This window comes from Electrophorus electricus, chromosome 9 (assembly GCF_013358815.1).
Source record: "Electrophorus electricus isolate fEleEle1 chromosome 9, fEleEle1.pri, whole genome shotgun sequence".
NCBI classification, from domain to species: domain Eukaryota; kingdom Metazoa; phylum Chordata; class Actinopteri; order Gymnotiformes; family Gymnotidae; genus Electrophorus; species Electrophorus electricus.
In genome coordinates this window covers 22,749,193-22,770,445 of record NC_049543.1, presented here as the reverse complement: position 1 = coordinate 22,770,445, position 21,253 = coordinate 22,749,193, and the positions used below count along the sequence as shown (strand labels likewise).

The 21,253-nt window shown below is 46.3% G+C and overlaps 1 protein-coding gene across 6 annotated transcripts in view; it reads right to left on the bottom strand.

The window, feature by feature from the left end:
- Nucleotides 1-1,101: 1,101 nt before the first annotated feature.
- Nucleotides 1,102-21,253, bottom strand: part of lrba (LPS responsive beige-like anchor protein) — a 191,063-nt gene continuing 170,911 nt past the window's right edge. For 3 of the 6 annotated variants that reach the window (XM_035530261.1, XM_035530265.1, XM_035530266.1), the window contains exons 51-56: nucleotides 20,967-21,122; nucleotides 20,017-20,184; nucleotides 16,282-16,383; nucleotides 14,376-14,572; nucleotides 3,175-3,326; nucleotides 1,102-2,759 (exon numbers count right to left, since the gene is read on the bottom strand). In XM_035530261.1, the coding sequence (XP_035386154.1) occupies nucleotides 2,669-2,759; nucleotides 3,175-3,326; nucleotides 14,376-14,572; nucleotides 16,282-16,383; nucleotides 20,017-20,184; nucleotides 20,967-21,122 (866 nt within the window). In that variant the 3' untranslated portion in view covers nucleotides 1,102-2,668. The remainder of the gene's footprint in view (nucleotides 2,760-3,174; nucleotides 3,327-14,375; nucleotides 14,573-16,281; nucleotides 16,384-20,016; nucleotides 20,185-20,966; nucleotides 21,123-21,253) is intronic. The other 3 variants (XM_035530262.1, XM_035530263.1, XM_035530264.1) reach the window with 3 other exon arrangements.

Here is a 21,253-nt window from a genome sequence, read left to right as displayed (position 1 = left end):
AGTGCGGGTCTAGTTTGTTCTCAGACTTACGGCAACCCCGTTACCTGCTCGTTCCTCTAGCACTCAGAAGAGGGCACCAATTACCTACTGATCATTTGGTGCAAATCACGCACCAAAGAAGAATAAAGTTGCAAAATGGGTTTTAAAAATGCGTAGCGTACGGAACAAAAGGGTTTTTTTTAAAGTAAACTTAACATAAAGAATAGAATAGAATGCATTTACTGACAAAAGGAAAGGTTGCTTGATACTTCATAATGTGGAATTTTCTGGAATAGTTCATTTCACTTGTTTCCTTAGAAACATTAAAAATAATTGTTCATTGTATTTTTGCCATGTCTTTTACAATCTGAAATAGTTATTCCTGTTATAACAAAGACAGCTACGGGTGTGTGAGTGAGTTACATGCCAAGTCCATGGGCTGCTTCGTATCTAACCCGTATTTACTTCCTAGCTGTTCTGGTTAAATGCTTTGGCCTGCTTTCAGTCACAATGCTGCCATCTTGTGGCGGAAGACAGACTATTTTCTGATTTTCTTATGTGAAACGACTTTATGCAGTTATAGCGCCTCATTAAGACAACATTAACCACTGCAGACCAGCCGTCAAAACGAAAAAAATCCACAAAAAATAACTGGATTTGAATCATCATAATAAATTAATCAAGCCGTCATGTGAAAATATTATAAATTACTTCACTATATATATATATATATATATGCAACTTTTAATGTCAATTTGATGTATTTAATTTCTACTTCATCATCTAATTTATTAAATAATGCATTTTTTCAGTCATTCCAATACTTCTTAATCTATTTGTGAAAACAAAACAACAAAAACCAAAAGAGAAGCCAAATCTGTGGCTATCTGAATTGTGTAATGAATTATTACTGGGATAATGGAATTACACATCACTGGAAGTAAACCTTGTTCAAAGTTTGTTGGCTGTAACTTGGAGAATCTGTTAGCTGGGCTTGGTCAACTCTGTAAAGTAGCTTTCTGTAAAGAGGGATGAGAGATTTTTTTCATTTCATTTCTATATTATTAATTTGTCTTACACGTTGCCTCTTTCACAAGAACAAATGACCAGAATTGAAATCACTTTCAGGTACAAAACTCCATTTTATTATTAGAATTTGTCACACACATTCCACTCTGATTGCCATTTGAGTCAAACAACAAAACTTAAAAAGAAGAATAGGAAAGCTAATTAAGAGGGGAAAAAACAAAAAAACAAAACCAACCAATCAGAATTAGTAGCTATCCTTGTTGTTGCCACAGCAGGTGTAACTCTGCCCCCAGTGGATCGCATCTCAATCTCACAAGGTTCACTTTGTTTTACCGCTGTCCCCTGCAGATGGGCAGCAAGGTTGCGGACATGTGAGGAAGCCCACGTGTGTGCAAGCAGACCTGTTACACCTATGTAAGTCTACATCTCAGACCCGCACAGGTCTATTCTAATCAAACAGTGCACACTTATACCCAGGTGGAGGTGTGGTGAGAGATGTCCCCAGTTCTGAGCATCCACTGGCCTGCCCTCACACTCCTGATTCGGCGCATGGAAGTCTGGGTAATTATCTGAACCAGGTGTGGCACCCCAAGGTGACCTTGTGCACTCTGAACATGTCCTCAGGACTGTCTGCACCACACCATGAAATCAGCGAGCTTGCACCTGAGCCTCCTCTGTTGGGGAATGGTCAAACATGACTTCACTTCCTGCTCGGGCCTCAGAACACACGCGACTACATTTGAAAAAAACAAAAACACCCCAGAACAGTCTTGGACAGCTGGTACATTTATAGGTTTGGAGCTCAAGAAAAGAAGAATACAAACACAAATGATAAAATATTTCTTGCAAATATGTTGCACCCTGCTAGTCCCCAAAAACAAAGTCGACCCCTTATAGTGGGTCACAACACAATCTAAACCAACATTACTGATTTTTCTCATGCGAATTTCAGCCCTTTGGTTGACACGCAGAGGTAAACATGTTTACGTTGATGGCCCATTTGATGTGAATAGATAATCACCATTTACACAGGTTACACACAAGAGTCTTAATGGAATCTTCAAAACAAACGCTCTCGTGTCAAAACGCAGTCTTGTACAAGCAAGCCCATATTTAAAACTGGAGCTCCTATACTGTGAATGAGAAAACAGGCAGCTATTTATGCTGGAGGACACACAATTTTGCTCAGTAGCTTTTTTCCATGACTAATTGTTGTGTCATGTTATAGACTTTAGGGAGTTTACACACTGAAGATCAGGCTTACAGAAGCATCCTCAAAATAGTCACAGCATCAGGGGAAAACAAAATCACTCACCCAGAAATCACAAATATATGGACTCTATATATGGACAGTAGGTGTAAATATATTTGCTAGCTATTAACCTCTTAAACCCATCATTGTCATTAGGGCTGAGGTGAAAATAGATCTTTACAGCTAAAAATAGATTGTTTTAAATCACTCCGCCCAACACTAGGTATATAACCCCTTCCTAAGATAAGAAATGTAATAAGATATACAAAATATAGCAATGCCCTTTTTCTTAAAAATAGCTATGCTTATTTGAATAGTCAGAATACATTCAGTGCTCAGTATTCAGTGGTGCTCTGGCAGTATTAGTTAGCACCCCCCTCTGCATGTTCTGTCGCCATGGTCACCGTATTAGTATCGGGTCTGGTATTCGTGATGCCATCTGTTAAAGTCATTATAGAAAAGAACTATACTGCCAGACGCCATACCAGTGATGATGCATCTGCAGAAAAACAGGACAGAGAAAGACGACGTGTTTCGTCAACCAGTACAATATGTATGCACGTACATGAATTATCTTTTTGCACGTTTTCTTTTCTTTTGTTTCCTTGGATACGATTATAGACAGGATTCTGCCGCTCTCTTTTATGAATGACCGTTCCCTCCATGCCAGTAAAGCCACCTGCATCACACGTCTGAAAGTCAGCACTGGTGTGGGGCTTCACTTCAGCACTGCTATGTGGCCTACAGCTGTGTCTGCCTTATCTGGTACTGATTGGTAGAACAGCCCAGACTAATACATTGCATTGCGACTGCACCGTGGTGTGTGTGTGTGTGTGTGTGTGTGTGTGTGAGATGTTCTGTTCAGGGGGCAGCAGCAGGTCTGTGGTCAGGTGACATTCAAGAGCGTGTCCTACCTTTGGTCATTGGACATGGCCATGGAGCGGATAGCTGCGTCACAGCCCGGGTAGCTGAACAGCTGCTTGAGGTCGTGAACTTGCCAGACAGACAGCACTCCTCCATCTCCACCACAGAGCAGGTACTGCCCATCTTTACTCAACAGCATCGCCTATAGAACACACACACACAAACACACATATATATACACATACACATACGCACACACATACACATACGCACACATATATACATACACACACACATACACACACACACACACATATACACACACATATACATACACACACACACACACACACATATACATACATACACACACACACACACACATATATACACACACACACATATATAGACACACACACATACACACACATATAGACACACACACACACATATACATACACACATATATACACACACATACGCACACATATATACACACACATATACACACACGCACGCACACACATACATACACACACATATACACACACACACACACATACATATACACACACATACGCACACACATACACACACACACACGCACACACACACATACACACATACACATACACACGCACACACACATACACACGCACATACACACACACATATATACACACACGCACACGCATATATACACACGCGCACACGGACACACATACATACACACACGCACACACACACAGACACACACACAGAGAGAGAAAGTGTGACATGATTTGAGTTTAGCGCTTGCTTTGACCCAGAAACTGTGGTAAAGGTTCATTAGTGTGAACAAAATTAACTAGGACATGGAAACACTAGCGGCAGAGTGAGAGGAGCTCTGACACGCTAACAGCGCGGCCTCAAAACCATGAGGGGAATTCTGCCAAGCCATGCAGAGAACGAACCAGTCAAGCTCTGACAGCACAGTCGATTATTAACATTAACACTAGTCACAGTTAGAGATATTACGGCATTAAAACTGTGTGTACCATGTTTGTAGTTCACCTATCTGTATAGCCACTGATGAATTAGACAGGCATGTATTGCAAATATAATATGTAATATAAATAAAAGATGTAATCCTGAAATATTGACATATTACATATTTGTACAGTCTTGTGGCCAGATTCATCACTTCCTGGCTGAACATAGAGGGCACAGGGGCCCAGCTGGAGGAGGTGGGATTCTAAGTCAGGGCAAAAAGCTGCAGCACACTTCTGTAGCTACACCCAGCTGCTACACCCGTCAGCACCAGAAAGAGCTGCTTCACCCAGCAGCAGCACCAGAGACGCTCCACCTAGCAGCACCAGAGAGCCGCTGCACCCAGCAACAGAGAGACGCTCCACCTAGCAGCACCAGAACCGCTCCACCCAGCACCAGAGAGACACTCCACCCAGCAGCAGCAGCGCGTGTTTCATGCAGTAGTCCTGAGTCAGGCTCAAAAGAGCCAGGAAAAAATATGCAGAACTACTTCCCTGTGGAACTAAACCAGGAAGAGATTTTCAGATCAAGATTTTCAGATCAAGGCACATATGTCTGTTTTTATGGTGAAGGCCCATATGCCAACCTTCCTTACACACAGACAGACAGCGACCCAGAACATCTACAATACGGTAAATACGTGAGTACAGGGGTGAACACAGGGGTATGTACTGGCGTGAGTACAGGGGTGAACACAGGGGTATGTACTGGCGTGAGTACAGGAGTGAACACAGGGATAGGTACTAGCGTGAGTACAGGGGTGAATACAGGGTTATGTACTGGCTTGAGTACAGGGGTGAACACAGGGGTATGTACTGGTGTGAGTAGAGGGGTATGTACTGGTGTGAGTACAGGGGTGAACACAGCGGTAGGTACTGGCATGAGTACAGGGGTGAACACAGGGGTATGTACTGGTGTGAGTACAGGGGTGAACACAGGGGTATGTACTGGTGTGAGTACAGGGGTATGTACTGGTGTGAGTACAGGGGTGAACACAGGGGTATGTACTGGGGTGAGTACAGGGGTGAACACAGGGGTATGTACTGGCGTGAGTACAGGGGTGAACACGGGTATGTACTGGGGTGAGTACAGGGGTGAACACAGCGGTATGTACTGGCGTGAGTACAGGGGTGAACACAGGGGTATGGACTGGCGTGAGTACAGGGGTGAACACAGGGATAGGTACTGGCATGAGTACAGGGGTGAACACAGGGATAGGTACGGGCGTGAATACAGGGGTGAACACACGGATAGGTACTAGCGTGAGTACAGGGGTAAACACGGTTATGTACTGGCATGAGCACAGGGGTGAACACAGGGGTATGTACTAGCGTGAGTACAGGGGTATGTACTGGTGTGAGTACAGGGGTGAACACAGGGGTATGTACTGGTGTGAGTACAGGGGTGAACACAGCGGTATGTACTGGCGTGAGTACAGGGGTGAACACAGGGATAGGTACTAGCGTGAGTACAGGGGTGAACACAGGGATAGGTACTGGTGTGAGTACAGGGGTGAACACAGGGGTATGTATTGGCTTGAGTACAGGGGTGAACACAGGGATAGGTACTAGCGTGAGTACAGGGGTGAATACAGGGTTATGTACTGGCTTGAGTACAGGGGTGAACACAGGGGTATGTACTGGTGTGAGTACAGGGGTATGTACTGGTGTGAGTACAGGGGTATGTACTGGTGTGAGTACAGGGGTGAACACAGGGGTAAACACAAGGGTATGTACTGGCGTGAGTACAGGGGTGAACACAGGGGTATGTACTGGCTTGAGTACAGGGGTGAACACAGGGGTATGTACTGGCTTGAGTACAGGGGTGAACACAGGGGTATGTACTGGCGTGAGTACAGGGGTGAACACAGGGATAGGTACTGGCGTGAGTACAGGGGTGAACACAGGGGTATGTACTGGCGTGAGTACAGGGGTGAACACAGGGATAGGTATTGGCGTGAGTACAGGGGTGAATACAGGGTTATGTACTGGTGTGAGTACAGGGGTGAACACAGGGATAGGTATTGGCGTGAGTACAGGGTTATGTACTGGCGTGAGTACAGGGGTGAACACGGGTAGGTACTGGCGTGAGTACAGGGGTGAATACGGGTAGGTACTGGCGTGAGTACAGGGGTGAACACAGGGATAGATACTGGGGTCAGTACAGGGGTGAACACAGGGATAGGTACTAGCGTGAGTACAGGGGTGAATACAGGGTTATGTACTGGCTTGAGTACAGGGGTGAACACAGGGGTATGTACTGGTGTGAGTACAGGGGTATGTACTGGTGTGAGTACAGGGGTATGTACTGGTGTGAGTACAGGGGTGAACACAGGGGTAAACACAAGGGTATGTACTGGCGTGAGTACAGGGGTGAACACAGGGGTATGTACTGGCTTGAGTACAGGGGTGAACACAGGGGTATGTACTGGCTTGAGTACAGGGGTGAACACAGGGGTATGTACTGGCGTGAGTACAGGGGTGAACACAGGGGTATGTACTGGCGTGAGTACAGGGGTGAACACAGGGGTAGGTACTGGCGTGAGTACAGGGGTGAACACAGGGGTATGTACTGGCGTGAGTACAGGGGTGAACACAGGGATAGGTATTGGCGTGAGTACAGGGGTGAATACAGAGTTATGTACTGGTGTGAGTACAGGGGTGAACACAGGGATAGGTATTGGCGTGAGTACAGGGTTATGTACTGGCGTGAGTACAGGGGTGAACACGGGTAGGTACTGGCGTGAGTACAGGGGTGAACACGGGTAGGTACTGGCGTGAGTACAGGGGTGAACACAGGGATAGATACTGGGGTCAGTACAGGGGTGAACACAGGGATAGATACTGGGGTGAGTACAGGGGTGAATACAGGGGTATGTACTGGGGTGAGTACAGGGGTGAATACAGGGTTAGGTACTGGTGTGAGTACAGGGGTGAACACAGGGGTAGGTACTGGCGTGAGTACAGGGGTGAACACAGGGATAGATACTGGGGTGAGTACAGGGGTGAACACGGGTAGGTACTGGCGTGAGTACAGGGGTGAACACAGGGATAGATACTGGGGTGAGTACAGGGGTGAATACAGGGGTATGTACTGGGGTGAATACAGGGGTGAACACAGGGATAGATACTGGGGTGAGTACAGGGGTGAATACAGGGCTATGTACTGGGGTGAGTACAGGGGTGAACACAGGGGTAGGTACTGGGGTGAGTACAGGGGTGAATACAGGGTTATGTACTGGTGTGAGTACAGGGGTGAACAGGGGTAGGTACTGGGGTGAGTACAGGGGTGAACACAGGGATAGATACTGGGGTGAGTACAGGGGTATGTACTGGGGTGAGTACAGGGGTGAACACAGGGGTAGGTACTGGGGTGAGTACAGGGGTGAACACAGGGATATGTACTGGGGTGAGTACAGGGGTGAATACAGGGGTATGTACTGGGGTGAGTACAGGGGTGAACACAGGGCTATGTACTGGGGTGAGTACAGGGGTGAATACAGGGCTATGTACTGGGGTGAGTACAGGGGTGAACACAGGGGTAGGTACTGGGGTGAGTACAGGGGTGAACACAGGGTTATGTACTGGTGTGAGTACAGGGGTGAACAGGGGTAGGTACTGGGGTGAGTACAGGGGTGAACACAGGGATAGATACTGGGGTGAGTACAGGGGTGAATACAGGGTTATGTACTGGGGTGAGTACAGGGGTGAACACAGGGTTATGTACTGGCGTGAGTACAGGGGTGAACACAGGGTTATGTACTGGTGTGAGTACAGGGGTGAACACAGGGGTAGGTACTGGGGTGAGTACAGGGGTGAACACAGGGATAGATACTGGGGTGAGTACAGGGTTATGTACTGGTGTGAGTACAGGGGTGAACACGGAATTTTAATATTCATCATTTCAAATGGCACTTAGAGATTTAGATTATGTTTGACAGGTCATGTTAAAGTGGATTTGAACACTTCCCAACTTAATTAATCTGTAAACACACTCATTTTTGTATATTTACTTAAATGTGTACATTTTAGTCATCCATCCTCATCGGTGCTGTATCGTATCATTTATTCTTTAGGTTATGATTAGCTTCTAACTATCAAATCAAACACAAGGTGAAAGCCCATGTCCCCAGTAAAACCCCTAACACTGCGTTTCTTTTCAGGGCAGGGAGCTGTCCTCCCCCCTCCAAGATGCCAGTGCAGGGTGTCGGTGGTGTGGCTGGCCCTGCTGTGTCTCATCCTGCTGGCTGCCATCGCACTGCTGTGTGTGAGCAAAAACCAGCTGCTAGCCAGCTACGTTAATCTAACCAGAGAAAGAGAACAGCTGGACGCTGCGTGTAAACCTCAGACGCTTCACAGTGGGATTTAAGTGTGTATATATACATTTTCTTTTTGTTTTTGTGTTTGTTTGTTTGTTTATGTGTGTGTGTATGTGCTGTTAGGGCTTCAGCAGGGTTGAGCCTGCCCAATCCTCACTCTGAGATTGCTGATTTTATTTCTATTTCTTGGCAGCTCAGTGGTTAAGGTACTGGACTAGTAATCAGAAGGTTGCCAGTTCACCACTGCCAGGTTGCCACTATTGGGCCATTGAGCAAGACCCTTAACCCTCAATGGATCACGTTGTATTCAGTCATAAAGTGTCAGCAAAATGTACATTTTGGTAGTGCCATAAAATACAGTGTCCATCAGTATTGTTGTACATCTACCTGTACTACTCAGATAGATAATCTGTTCATGTACTAAAGTGACATTAAACCTGCTGATGTACTGATGTACTGAAGTCACTATGAGTCTCTGTTTGCTGCTGGTTTTCAAGCTAACTAATGGTGTAGCACACAGGGTCTGAGGTTCTGGTGCCTTAAAAATATGGTATCCAGAAAGAGAAACATCGGTTTGCTTGAGTATAACACATTTGTTCGTCCTCATTACTGGCTTGCTATCACTAGGCCCGCTTTATTACAGCGTTAATACAGAACATTAGCGCACAGGAAGCTTAAATGGCAGTCACTGGCCACTGTGTGACCCATTTCACAGCAAACCACACACCAATTGCCACAGAAAGCCACAGCGCTCCACGGCACCAGCAGAGGGCACTGTTCTTACGAAACGCTGGGATCCACTCAGGCCACTGCGTGCCGAGTCATTTGCATCACATGGGCTCTGCAGACTGTCCTGTCAGCCTATGCTCCTTAGTGGGTGTGGCAGCCAATCGCAGCTATCTCCACTGTACTGTACAATACTCCACAAAGAACATATCACAAGGGTAGTCATGTGTGACAATTTAAACACACTGATCTATATATCTTATAGCTACAAGTTCCATGTGTTCAGCAAGAGGAGATATGGCATGCGAAGTATAGGCTTGTTTCACTCTGCCTTTGTGAGCAAAATCCCCCAACACGTGTGGGGGGAAAAGCTAGACGGGCCTGCTGCTCAGACTATGCTGTGAGGAACGCACGGCCCGAGGCCCTGCGCACACACTGCAGCAATACTCTCTAATCCATGTTGCACATGTGTTGGACATACAACTTGCTACATCTTAAGAGGAACCCAGAAGATTCAGTGGGCTTTGATGTTGCCCGATCATAAATCCCTGCTATACAGCACGCAGGCTGCAGCGCTGATGATGATGATGATGATGATGATTAGTAAGTGCTTCTCGCCTTGAGGAGGAAGGGCAGTGTGGAGGGTGATGGATGTGCTAGGCTGAGACCTGGGCTGCCATTGTGTCTGTGTGTACTCTCAAAGAGGGAACCCCCTGGCCCAGCCAATCAGAACGCTTTGAGCTGGACTCTCTTGGCTGTGGTGGATTCCAGGGGAGGTCAGTGGTGGCCTACCCTCTCATCTGCTCTTCCTCCGATCAGTGTGCTGTGCTACACTTTTAAGAGTCCCCCAGGAAACAAAGATAAAATACTACAGCAAACGTACATGAGCCCTCTTATTCACTAGACCAAACCCACTGAAACTCTCACATCACTCATGCTTATTTGCTGCGCAATCCATAATATATATCAAATGCTCTCTACACACACTACACATGGCGCACTATAGAGTACTAGACAGTATTCACTATATGCTATATATACTACTACAGTCTAAATGTTTTTCGGGCCTGTCAAACTGTCCACATTTTGATACGTTTCAAACGCAATCAAATGGATTCAACTAATTTTTATTCTCTTCCATTAACACACAAAACGCAGTATGTTATGACGAAGCAAAACGTTTTGTAGATGTATTAAGAATAAAAGACTGAGATATTGCATTTACACACGTTTTCAGACCCTTTGTTACGACACTCATAGTTGAATTCCCTGGAGTGTGTCTACGACTGCTCTGGAGTCCAGCTGTATTTAATCGAATTGTTTGGACATAACTAGGCAAGGCACACGCACGTCTACATGAAACCTTACCGTTAATGGTGAGAACGAACGCAAAGACAGGCCTATGTTGACGCACAGATATGACACAAAAAAAACAAGTGCAGTAGTGGAAGAACACGTGTCCAGGAGCACCGTAGCCTCCACCATCCCCAACATTCCCAAACGGAAGCAGCTTGGAACCACCGGCAGCTTTCTTAAACGTGGCCGCTTGACAGACTTAGTAATTGGAGATGAAAGGGCTCAGTCAGTCAGGTAACCAGGAACCCCATGGTCACTATGAATGAGATCCAGAGTTCTCTGATGGAGATGGGAGAACCTTCCAGAAAGACAGCATTCCTCAGAGCACTTCAGAGCCAACTCAGAGTTTGCCAAACGACACCTGAACAACTGCCAGAGCATGAGAAGCAAGATCTTCCGGTCTGATGAAATGAAGACTGAACTATTTGGCCACCGTTCCCAGCAGTGTGTGTGTGAAGGAAGCCAGGCACTGAGCATCACGTCATTATTACCATCCCTATAGTCCCAAACAGCAGTGTGCAGAGGGAATGTTTTTCTGCGACACACACTGGGAGACTAGTCGGGATGGAGGGAAATATGGATGCATGAGAATGTAAATCATCCTGTATGAAAACCTTTTCCAAAGTGCCCAAGATTTCAGGCTGAGGCAAAGGTTTAGATTTCTCCAAGACCACGACCCACAGCATATGGGTCCTAAAGCGGCCCAGCCAAGTCGATAGAGCATCTCTGGAGAGAATGTACCCAAGCTCCAGATCCAGAAAATACATAAGGTCTATCTTAAACAATGATAAGTGAAAAACTATAAGTGCTAGAGTTTGTTAAACAACAATTCTTCAATAAATATTATTATAAGAACTGCAAATATTTACAATTAGTTTAATTACATTCAATACAAAGTGAAGTTTATGAAATTGCTTAAGAACTGAAGAATTCTTGCTCATTAAAAGTATAAAAAGAAACATTTATTCAATACTCTAAACCTTTGCTTATCCAAATACAAACTATGCAAAACCTAAAATTCTTATAGACAATTAAAGAATAATGGTTAGGTCTGGCATTGTGACCAAGTCATAGAGGTGAGCTGACTCAGCCACTCATCATCTAACACACACACACACACACACACACGCGCGCATGCTCCCCAAACTGCACTCCACAACAGCAAGTTATAATCACACAAACACTAGTTTGCCAAATCACCAGCCGTGATGCTTCACATTACAGAAAGAATGTGAGTGTGTGTATGATCTGTTGATTTGTTTATTTCTGTGTGATGTGTATTTAATTGGGGCCTGGATGACATTGTGGGAAGCCCCAAAGCACTTCATTTCAGTCAGATATATGGAGGTGGTTAAACTTAGCCATGTGACAGAGTGCTTCATCACCCACATCTCCTTCTGCTCCATCTGCTCCCCAGCGTTAATGAACTCCACTAAAGACTTCTAATTACCATTAATCACTGCACGGGCTCATGCATACCACCATGACTCTATGTATGTATCTATCTGTTTAGATTAAAAACAGGAGCTAATTCCAACAACAATCTGTCAATCACAGAAGCGGTTAGGGCTTTAATTTCGAGCCTTTTTTAAGGTTGACGGTATCGTATGTCATAACTCAAGATGTCTCTTTCTTTCGTCAACTTTTAAACTAAAAAGGCCAAGTAATAGAGTGAGTGAAAGTCCCCACGGAGCAGTTCAGAAAAAAAAAAACCTCTTGGAGATGGGGGTGGGGGTGGGGGTGGGGGTGGGGGTGGGGTATAGGGGTCGGCTCAGGCCCAGTTGGGGTTTTGCTGAGTGTATAAATCTCATCTCTCCTTCAAAAACACCAGCATGGCTGCCGCAACTCGCATATCAGACATACGGTGAGTTTCTAACACTAAACAGCGCCGTTGCCCCTGGTGACAGCAGACACTATACAGACTCTTTCATCCTGATCTGTCTGTTTTGAGCTAAGCTCTGTCTGACCACAGGATTTACAGACACTTTAATGCAATCAATCCTGTATGTGTGGAGAGCTCAGAAAATATCTGCTAAAAATGTTACTGTTGGTGACACAAACTCCCTCTCTTCCTCTCTCGCACGCGCGCACACACACGCGCACACGCACACGCACACGCACGCACGCGCGCACACGCACGCACACACACACACACGCACACGCACGCACGCACACGCACGGACACACACACACACACAGACCTTAGATCAGCTTTCCATTTCTAGAATGACTAAGTCAGCTTCCCCTACAGTGCAGCAAGGTGCCAAACTCTACTATGAGAAAAAATTACACCTGAACATATTGTGTGTGTGTGAATGAATACAGCTCGGTGTAGCTCCCTGCATAATCTACTTGAAGCACTATGCAATGAAAGTCAAAGTACAATGGCTGTAGCGTATTTAAACTGTCAGAACAACAAACAAACAAACTATAACACTTTTTTGCAGTGCTCCCATGAACATCTGGAGCTAAACTCCACCTGAAAACGCTAAAGCTGACAATGATGAATCAAAGCTGGGAAAGCCAGTAGTCATTATGCAAATGAGCTCAGGCGAACAGATCCCCAGCGCTCTAAAGGAGCGGACGCTTCAGAGCAGGAAGCATTCCCCAGTTAGTCTGAACCCAAAACAAATAGAAGCAGGACGCATGGAGGAAGCTAATCAGGACTCCAGTGGCACGGTGAACACGCCCCACCCCTACTGCTGCCCTTTCTAAATGGAAAACAGGTGTGGCTTACTCTGTGTGTGTGTGTGTGTGTGTGTGTGTGTGTGTGTGTGTGTGTGTGTGTGTGTGTGTGCATGCGTAGATGTGAGTGTGTGTGTGTGTGTGTGTGTGCGTAGATGTGAGTGTGTGTGTGTGTGTGTGTGTGTGTGTGTAGATGTGTGTGTGTGTGTGTGTGTGTGTGTGTGTGTGAGAGTGTGTGTGTGTGTGTGTGTGGACTCTGTGGATTTTCCCAGGCCTACAGGAAAGGGAAAGCGAGAGAGAGAAGAGCTGGTAGATTTCTTGGAGCACGGCCCACTGGTGACTAATGTGGCCTCTCACACAGAATGACTTCTCTTAGATATTCTCTCACACACACACACACACACACACAGACACGCACGCACGCGCGCACGCGCGCACTCTACCTCGCCCTTAGGGAACTTTTAAAGTCTCTCACTCTCACTCTTTCTCTGGCATGTTGTAACACTGGAGATCAAAAGAGCAACTATCTCAGAGACAGACAGAAAGAACAGAGAGGTAGAGGGGGAGATATATATTTATATACATGAGAGAGAGACGCCGAGAGAGAGAGAGAGAGGGGGCAGACGGACTCCAGAAAATTGCAGCGTGCCCAGAGACTGTGCCAGACACGGAAAAAGCCCACGCAGGCACACGCAGGCAGGCACACGCAGGCAGGCACACGTAGGCAGCAGCCATCTGCAGGAGGCACTACAGCACGGCTGGTCCCCAACTCGCCTGCTTGTTTACAAACACACACAGACTTGGCACAAGTCCAAGCGACTGGCCTCTGTGTTTTTGACGACAGAACAGGTAGTGGAGGAAACGGATTAAATTTGGGCAGAAAGCTTCACCATGCAGATATGTTATTATTTTGGGAATGTTTGTTTCTATGTGCGTGTGACTCGTACCCTGGTGCATTTTGTTTTCTCAGAATATGAATATGTTAGAATTCATCTTAGAATATGTTCTCTTTTTTGCATGCCTGTGTGTGTGTGTGTGTGTGTTTTGCAGGGGGCACTTTGTATACTGATATTATGAATTTGTTTTTTTATGGCTCGTGTTTGTGTGTGTGTGTGTGTGTGTGTGGTTGTCTCATACCCTGATGCTGTCGTCCACCTCCATGTGTCCCAGCAGTTTGCCGTTGACGCTGTATGTGCAGAAGTGGCCCCTGTCATAGTAGATGACGCAGTGGCCCTCTGTGGAAGCCAGCAGCAGCCGTGGACACACACAATCCTCAGGGCCCTCCAGAGTCCGCAACAGGTCCCCATTCATAGAGTGGATGAGGCATGGCCCCTCTGAGAGTACACACACACACACACACACATTAACTGATCTATTTTAACATTGGTGTTCTTTTACAGTGAAATGGTGTAAAATGTTCAGCTCTGTTCAGTATGGATAAGAGTTCCAGTCTGGCCTTTAGGTAACAACTCAACATTCTCTCTGTGTGTGGGTGCATGTGTTTGTGTAAGTATATGTCAATGAGTGCGTGTGTGTGTATGCGTCTGTGTGTGTGTGTATGCATCTGTGTGTGTGTGTGTGTGTGTGTGTGTGTGTGTGTATGCATCTGTGTGTGTGTGTGTGTGTGTGTGTGTGTGTGTATGCATCTGTGTGTGTGTGTGTGTGTGTGTGTGTGTGTGTGTGTGTATGCGTCTGTGTGTATGCGTCTGTGTGTGTGTGCGTGTGTGTATGCGTCTGTGTGTGTGTGTGTATGCGTGTGTGCGTGTGTGTATGCATCTGTGTGTGTGTGTATATGCGTCTGTGTGTGTGTGTGTGTGCGTGTGTATGCGTCTGTGTGCGTGTGTATGCGTCTGTGTGTGTGTGTATATGCGTCTGTGTGTGTGTGTGTGTCTGTGTGTGTGTGTGTGTGTGTGTGTCTGTGTGTGTGTGTGTGTGTGCGTGTGTGTATGCATCTGTGTGTGTGTGTGTATGTGTCTGTGTGTGTGTGTGTGTGTGTGTGTATGCGTCTGTGTGTGTGTGTGTGTATGTGTGTGTGTGTGTATGCGTCTGTGTGTGTGTGTGTGTGTGTGTGTATGCGTCTGTGTATGTGTGTGTGTGTGTGCGTGTGCGTATGCGTCTGTGTGTGTGTGTGTGTGCGTATGCGTCTGTGTGTGTGTGCGTGTGTGTATGCGTGTGTGTGTGTGTGCGTGTGTGTATGCGTCTGTGTGTGTGTGTGTGTGTGTGTGTGTGTGTATATGCGTCTGTGTGTGTGTGTGTGTGTGTGTGTGTGTATGCGTCTGTGTGTGTGTGTGTGTGTGTGTGTGTGTGTATGCGTCTGTGTGTGTGTGTGTGTGTGTGTATGCGTCTGTGTGTGCGTGTGTGTGTGTGTGTATGCGTCTGTGTGTGTGTGTGTGTGTGTATGCGTCTGTGTGTGTGCGTCTGTGTGTGTGTGTGTGTGTGTGTGTGTGTGTGCGTCTGTGTGTGTGTGTGTGTGTGTATGCGTCTGTGTGTGTGTGTGTGTGTGTGTGTGTGTATATGCGTCTGTGTGTGTGTGTGTGTGTGTGTGTGTGTGTGTATGCGTCTGTGTGTGTGTGTGTATATGCGTCTGTGTGTGTGTGTGTGTGTATATGCGTCTGTGTGTGTGTGTGTGTGTGTGTATGCGTCTGTGTGTGTGTGTGTGTGTGTGTGTATGCGTCTGTGTGTGTGTGTGTGTGTGTATGCGTCTGTGTGTGTGTGTGTGTGTGTATATGCGTCTGTGTGTGTGTGTGTGTGTGTGTATATGCGTCTGTGTGTGTGTGTGTGTGTGTGTGTATATGCGTCTGTGTGTGTGTGTGTGTGTGTGTGTGTGTGTGTGTGTGTGTGTGTGTATATGCGTCTGTGTGTGTGTGTCTGTGTGTGTGTGTATGCGTGTGTGTGTGTGTGTGTGTGTGTATGCGTCTGTGTATGCGTGTGTGTGTGTGTGTGTGTGTGTGTATGCGTCTGTGTGTGTGTGTGTGTGTGTGTGTGTGTGTGTGTGTGTGTGTGTGTGTGTGTGTGTGTGTGTGTGTGCGCGCACACCCCTTACCTTTGCAGCCACTGATGACTAGTCCGAGCTCTGCACACACACTTGCACATGTCACTTCACAGTCATGGCCCGTGAGAATTGCACGAGGAGTCACAAATTCTGCTGAATAAACAATGATACACAGTTACAGAACATCGGGGTCTACCACGGCACAGTGCAGGTTTTTTTGTTGACTACTAGAGAGCAGATAACACACAGCCCATCGCAAGAATCCGTTACTCTCCTTTTCTGTGGTGTAGGATTCCGTACACCACTTCACCAGTTTGTCCACCAAGTCTCACAGGAATCTCCTCCATACTGTTATGATCCTGGCCCTCCCTTCCTGTTAGTGTTACTTAAATGCACCTAAAGACCAGCAGATAGGCTTTGTATAATGACAGTAAAATTAAGATAAAGTGAAGCATCGTCTCAGTGTCAACGTGAGTAAGCCTCCCTCGTGTTCACGTTTCAGAAGTTTTAATGGGAAAATTAGACTGGACAGATTTAGGACACAAAAGAAGAAATAAACTTTGTGGCTATTTAGCACGGTGTGTGTGTGTGTGCATGCCACAAAACAACTGGCTGAACTTCCTAACAAGATATTTTAATCTCTTTTAATGTCTCTTTCTGTCTCAGACACACACACAGACACGAAAGAGAGCCAGATGTTGGTTTGTGAAGGAACAGTCCTGTGAGGGGTGTGAGTTTTACTTGTTGTAGAGTAGCTGTCAGAGATAAGAGTGTATCTGTTTCTGCTAGAAGCTCTCAACATGACCTCTACCGCCTCCACCAGAACACGTGCGGAAGAGTCGGTTCACTGGGAGTCAGTGTCAAAACATGCACATTACAGTTACTTCATTTCATTTCTTTCATAGAAAGCACATGCATGAAAACACACACTCAAACACACACACAAAAATCACATTCTCCCTTTCTCTCTCTTTCTGTTACACACACACACACACACAGACACAGAGAGTCTGTGGTGGTGGTTTGGATAGGAGTGAAAATATTCAGAAAGAGTGATAACACTCTTTCTCCCTATTATGCACACACAGAGAAAAGGGGTGAGTTATCAAAGTGTGAGTGAGACAATGTTTAACAGACATGCACAGGCCCACGTGGTGTAACCAGCACTTCACCGAGCAGCTCTAAATGTGCCTCGCAGGTGAGCGCTGGTGTTGTCTGCAACACAGCTGCTGGGCTGCAGCTGCAGAGGATTGTACGTCCAGGCAGGGCACGGCAGACGGGAGAGTTCAGGTGAGGCCTGCACCTGTGCAGGTGAGTCAGTGCAGCGGGTCGGCTGGACCCCGGCGGAAACCTTAAAGGTAGAGGGGACGGATCGGGGCGCAGACCAGGAGGAGGTCCTGCTGAGCCCACCAGTGGACTCTCCCTCGTTCCTTCTCTTGCTTAACATGCCACCCTGAAATCGTCTGATGTCTGGGGGCTTAACCGGATGAAGGGAGGTGCTCCCCTGACGAAATCCGTGAAGAGCCAGTGAGGTAGAGGACACTTAGGAGAGTATGTGAGTGGTCAGGACCCTGTGTGAAACCCTAATGGTTTGGCACAGGATATTACATCATATCCTGTATATAATTACATTTTTCAGACTGGGCAAGCACAAGCATATGTGTGTGCACATGCACACACGAACGAGTGAGAAAGAGAGAGAGAGAGAGCAAGAGTGTAACAGTAAGAATATATACGTCTTATTTTAAATGTATAGTTTTCATTAAGGTTTGTAAAGGGCTCAGGTTTGAGTTATGCTCTACACCAGTTGGGATCCCAGGCTGCTGTTGGTCTGGACCCTGGACAGATCAATAAATCTGGTACAGTGGTGCATAGCTTAACCTAGCAGCCATTCCCCACCATGTGGTTCCTGTTAAGATGACATCTGACTACAATGTAATCCCTTCATACAGTATGCGCCATATATCTCACTACACACACAGTGGACAGAACGGACAATCACAGAACCCTTTACCTGCACACAAGGAAGGAAAGAGGGAGAAAAAGAAAGCGTATACTATTATGACGATATAAATTTAGAAATTGACACGTTTGTATATTGTACATTATGTATACTGTATGCTATGACGATATAAATTTAGAAATTACCACCTTTCTGTATCACTTTGCAAGACCAACAACTGGGAACTGTTGGCAACTTGCAAAAACACAAAATACAGCACAAAAGATCAACCATCCCCTTAAAATCTGACTTGTATTCAAAGTGCTATTTCTTCACTTCACTCTAGATGGCAGTGTGGTCTATGAAATCTTTTCAGCGGTGGGGGTGGGGTTCTGTGCAGAGTCACCTACCTACAACTGATCTCAGGTCAGTTTTACCAGTGGGACCGTGGGACGTCTGAGCTGCTGGCTAAGCCGGCACAAAGGCTAATTCCAGCTCGGGAGCAAAGAAAAGCAAAGCACCAAATAAACAAAGCCATGAGTGTGCAGGGGCAGAGTGCACACCGCCAAACCACCTGCACACTCCGTGAACGCAACTCTAGTCCATACTGTTAAATTCTGACTGCAGCATTAAACATGTGGCATATTTGATTTTTGAATGTTTTTTTCCTCTCTTTATCGTACTGTTCCGTTGCCGATCCCGTTCAGTGTAACTGCTGCGAATGGTCCAGTGTGAACAATAAATAACGTGGAAGTGTGAAGTTAGATGGTGCAGAGGGCTGTGAGGTTCCACTGTTAGCCCCAACACCCACCCACCCTACAACCCCTCCACCCACCCTACAGCCCCTCCACCCACCCTACAGCACTTCATTAACTAAACCACAATTAGTCCTGAATTTCACTCCATCTGGAAGGCAAAATAAGTTGGCCAAATTACGTGTGCGCGCGCATGCGTGCGTGTGTGTGTGTGTGTGTGTGTGTGTGTGGCAGGAAGTAGGCTATGTCATTTCTCAGTGTTAGTGGGAGTTCTTTCTTGTTCTCTCAGACAGATGCTGATGACCCCTGCAGATCTGGATTTATGACTTCTGCTGTCAGTTTCATGTCTACACTCCTCTCTCTCTTCACACACACATCTTAAACATTCTTTTTCTCTTTCACACACACTTTGAACATTCTCTCCTTCTCTTTCTCACACACACACACACACACACACACACACACACCTTGCATGTTCTTTGACCCATTCTATTTCAGTTCACCCCCTTTCTGCATTACAGTACTGGATGTGAAACCCAATCTGACAGTCCACTGTGGTCAGACGAAACGGCACAGCTCTTTGGAGAGTAACCTGTAAATCACTGAGCTCACAAAGTACTTATGTGTTTAAATCCTGGAGGTCCAGCCGTGCCACTGTGGGGTCACCTCCTCATTACTTTAACATCCTTACTGAAGATGCAGAACACTTTCTATTTTACTTTAAGGAGCGCAAACGAAAGACAGCAATTCACACACACACACACACACACACACGCACACCTTTACACACGTGTACACACACAGTCTGACAAATGTATTCAAGATGGACAGTTGCTTTGATTAAGTTATGAAGCATTTCCTTGGTCTCAGGATCTCACACACACACGCACACTCACACGCGCACACACACACTCACACACTCACACACGCACACACGCACACACACACACTCACGCACGCACGCACTCACGCACGCACGCACGCACGCACGCACGCACGCACGCACACACACGCACACACACACGCACACACACACGCACACACACACGCACACACACACGCACACACACACGCACACACAAAGCTTACTCGGTGTACCATTGCCGATGCTGCAGTGCTTGCCGCTCCAGTGCCAGAGCAGTAGGGTGGCGTCTCTGGATCCAGACAGCATGTAGCAGTCTCCGCCGATGTACGACTCAGAGCGCGCCAGACACGTCACCACATCCCGGTGGCCAAACACAATCTGCGTCAGCTTACCTACAAAGGTCACACACACACACAGACATACGCATGCACATAAAGATAATGTTCAAAATTGAATAAATACTATTTTCACTATAATAGTATTACAGTTACTACTTACTATTTGAGTAAAATTAACTATGTTTTTCCGGTTTTATTCAAAGGTCAACAATTGTGGGACTACAGGCTATTGTAATACATCTTCATAGCTCAATAATGTGTTTCTGTCATCTGCTGTTATCTATATTCAAACATTAAGACATTTCTTCACACACACACACGCGCGCGCACACACACACACACACACACTCCTGCTTATACACTCCAGATTTGTTTAAATGCTCCCTGATTTGCACTACACTCTAAATATTTGGTTTTGGTGCATGCTTACACATGCACAAGAATTCCAACGCATGCAGGTGTGTATGTTGATTGATTTCGAACTCCAGAGCTATTCAAATGTCAAAGTTTGTTTGTGTGTGTGTGTGCGCGTGCGTGCGTGTGTGAGCGTACGTGTGTGAGTGTGTGCGTGCGCGAGTGTGCGTGCGTGCGTGTGTGTGTGTGTGTGTGTGTGAGTCTAGCCTGACCTGCAGTCACCTGTGCATATGTTCAGTGAAACACCAAACCTAATCTCCACCTCTTCCTCTCTCACTTTCTGAGCATTAGGGACTTGTCCAAGCTGGGGGGGGGGGTTGTTGGGGAGGGTGCGTTTGTGTGTGGGTGTGGAGTCATCACACAGCTTCATTTGAGAACTTTGACCCCTGCATGTTTCCTTGCAGCGGGGTTGCCGTGGTTACCTGTGTCAGTGGAGTAGATGCGGAAGCTCTTGTCCCAGAAGCCAGCGAGGAGAAGGAAGCGGTTATCAGCCGTGAGGACGAAGCACTGAGACGAGACCTGGATACTCTGATCCAACAGATCTGTAATCTGCCTGCGATGAGTCCCCACGTTACTCACTACAGAGAGAGGGGGTTGAGGAGAGAGAGGAAGGGCAATTACATTTTTAATAAAGAAAAAGGATCAACTTGATTTCTGTAAGTTCCTAAAGTGAAGCTCTTAAAAAGTGTACTCGAGAAAAAGACAACAC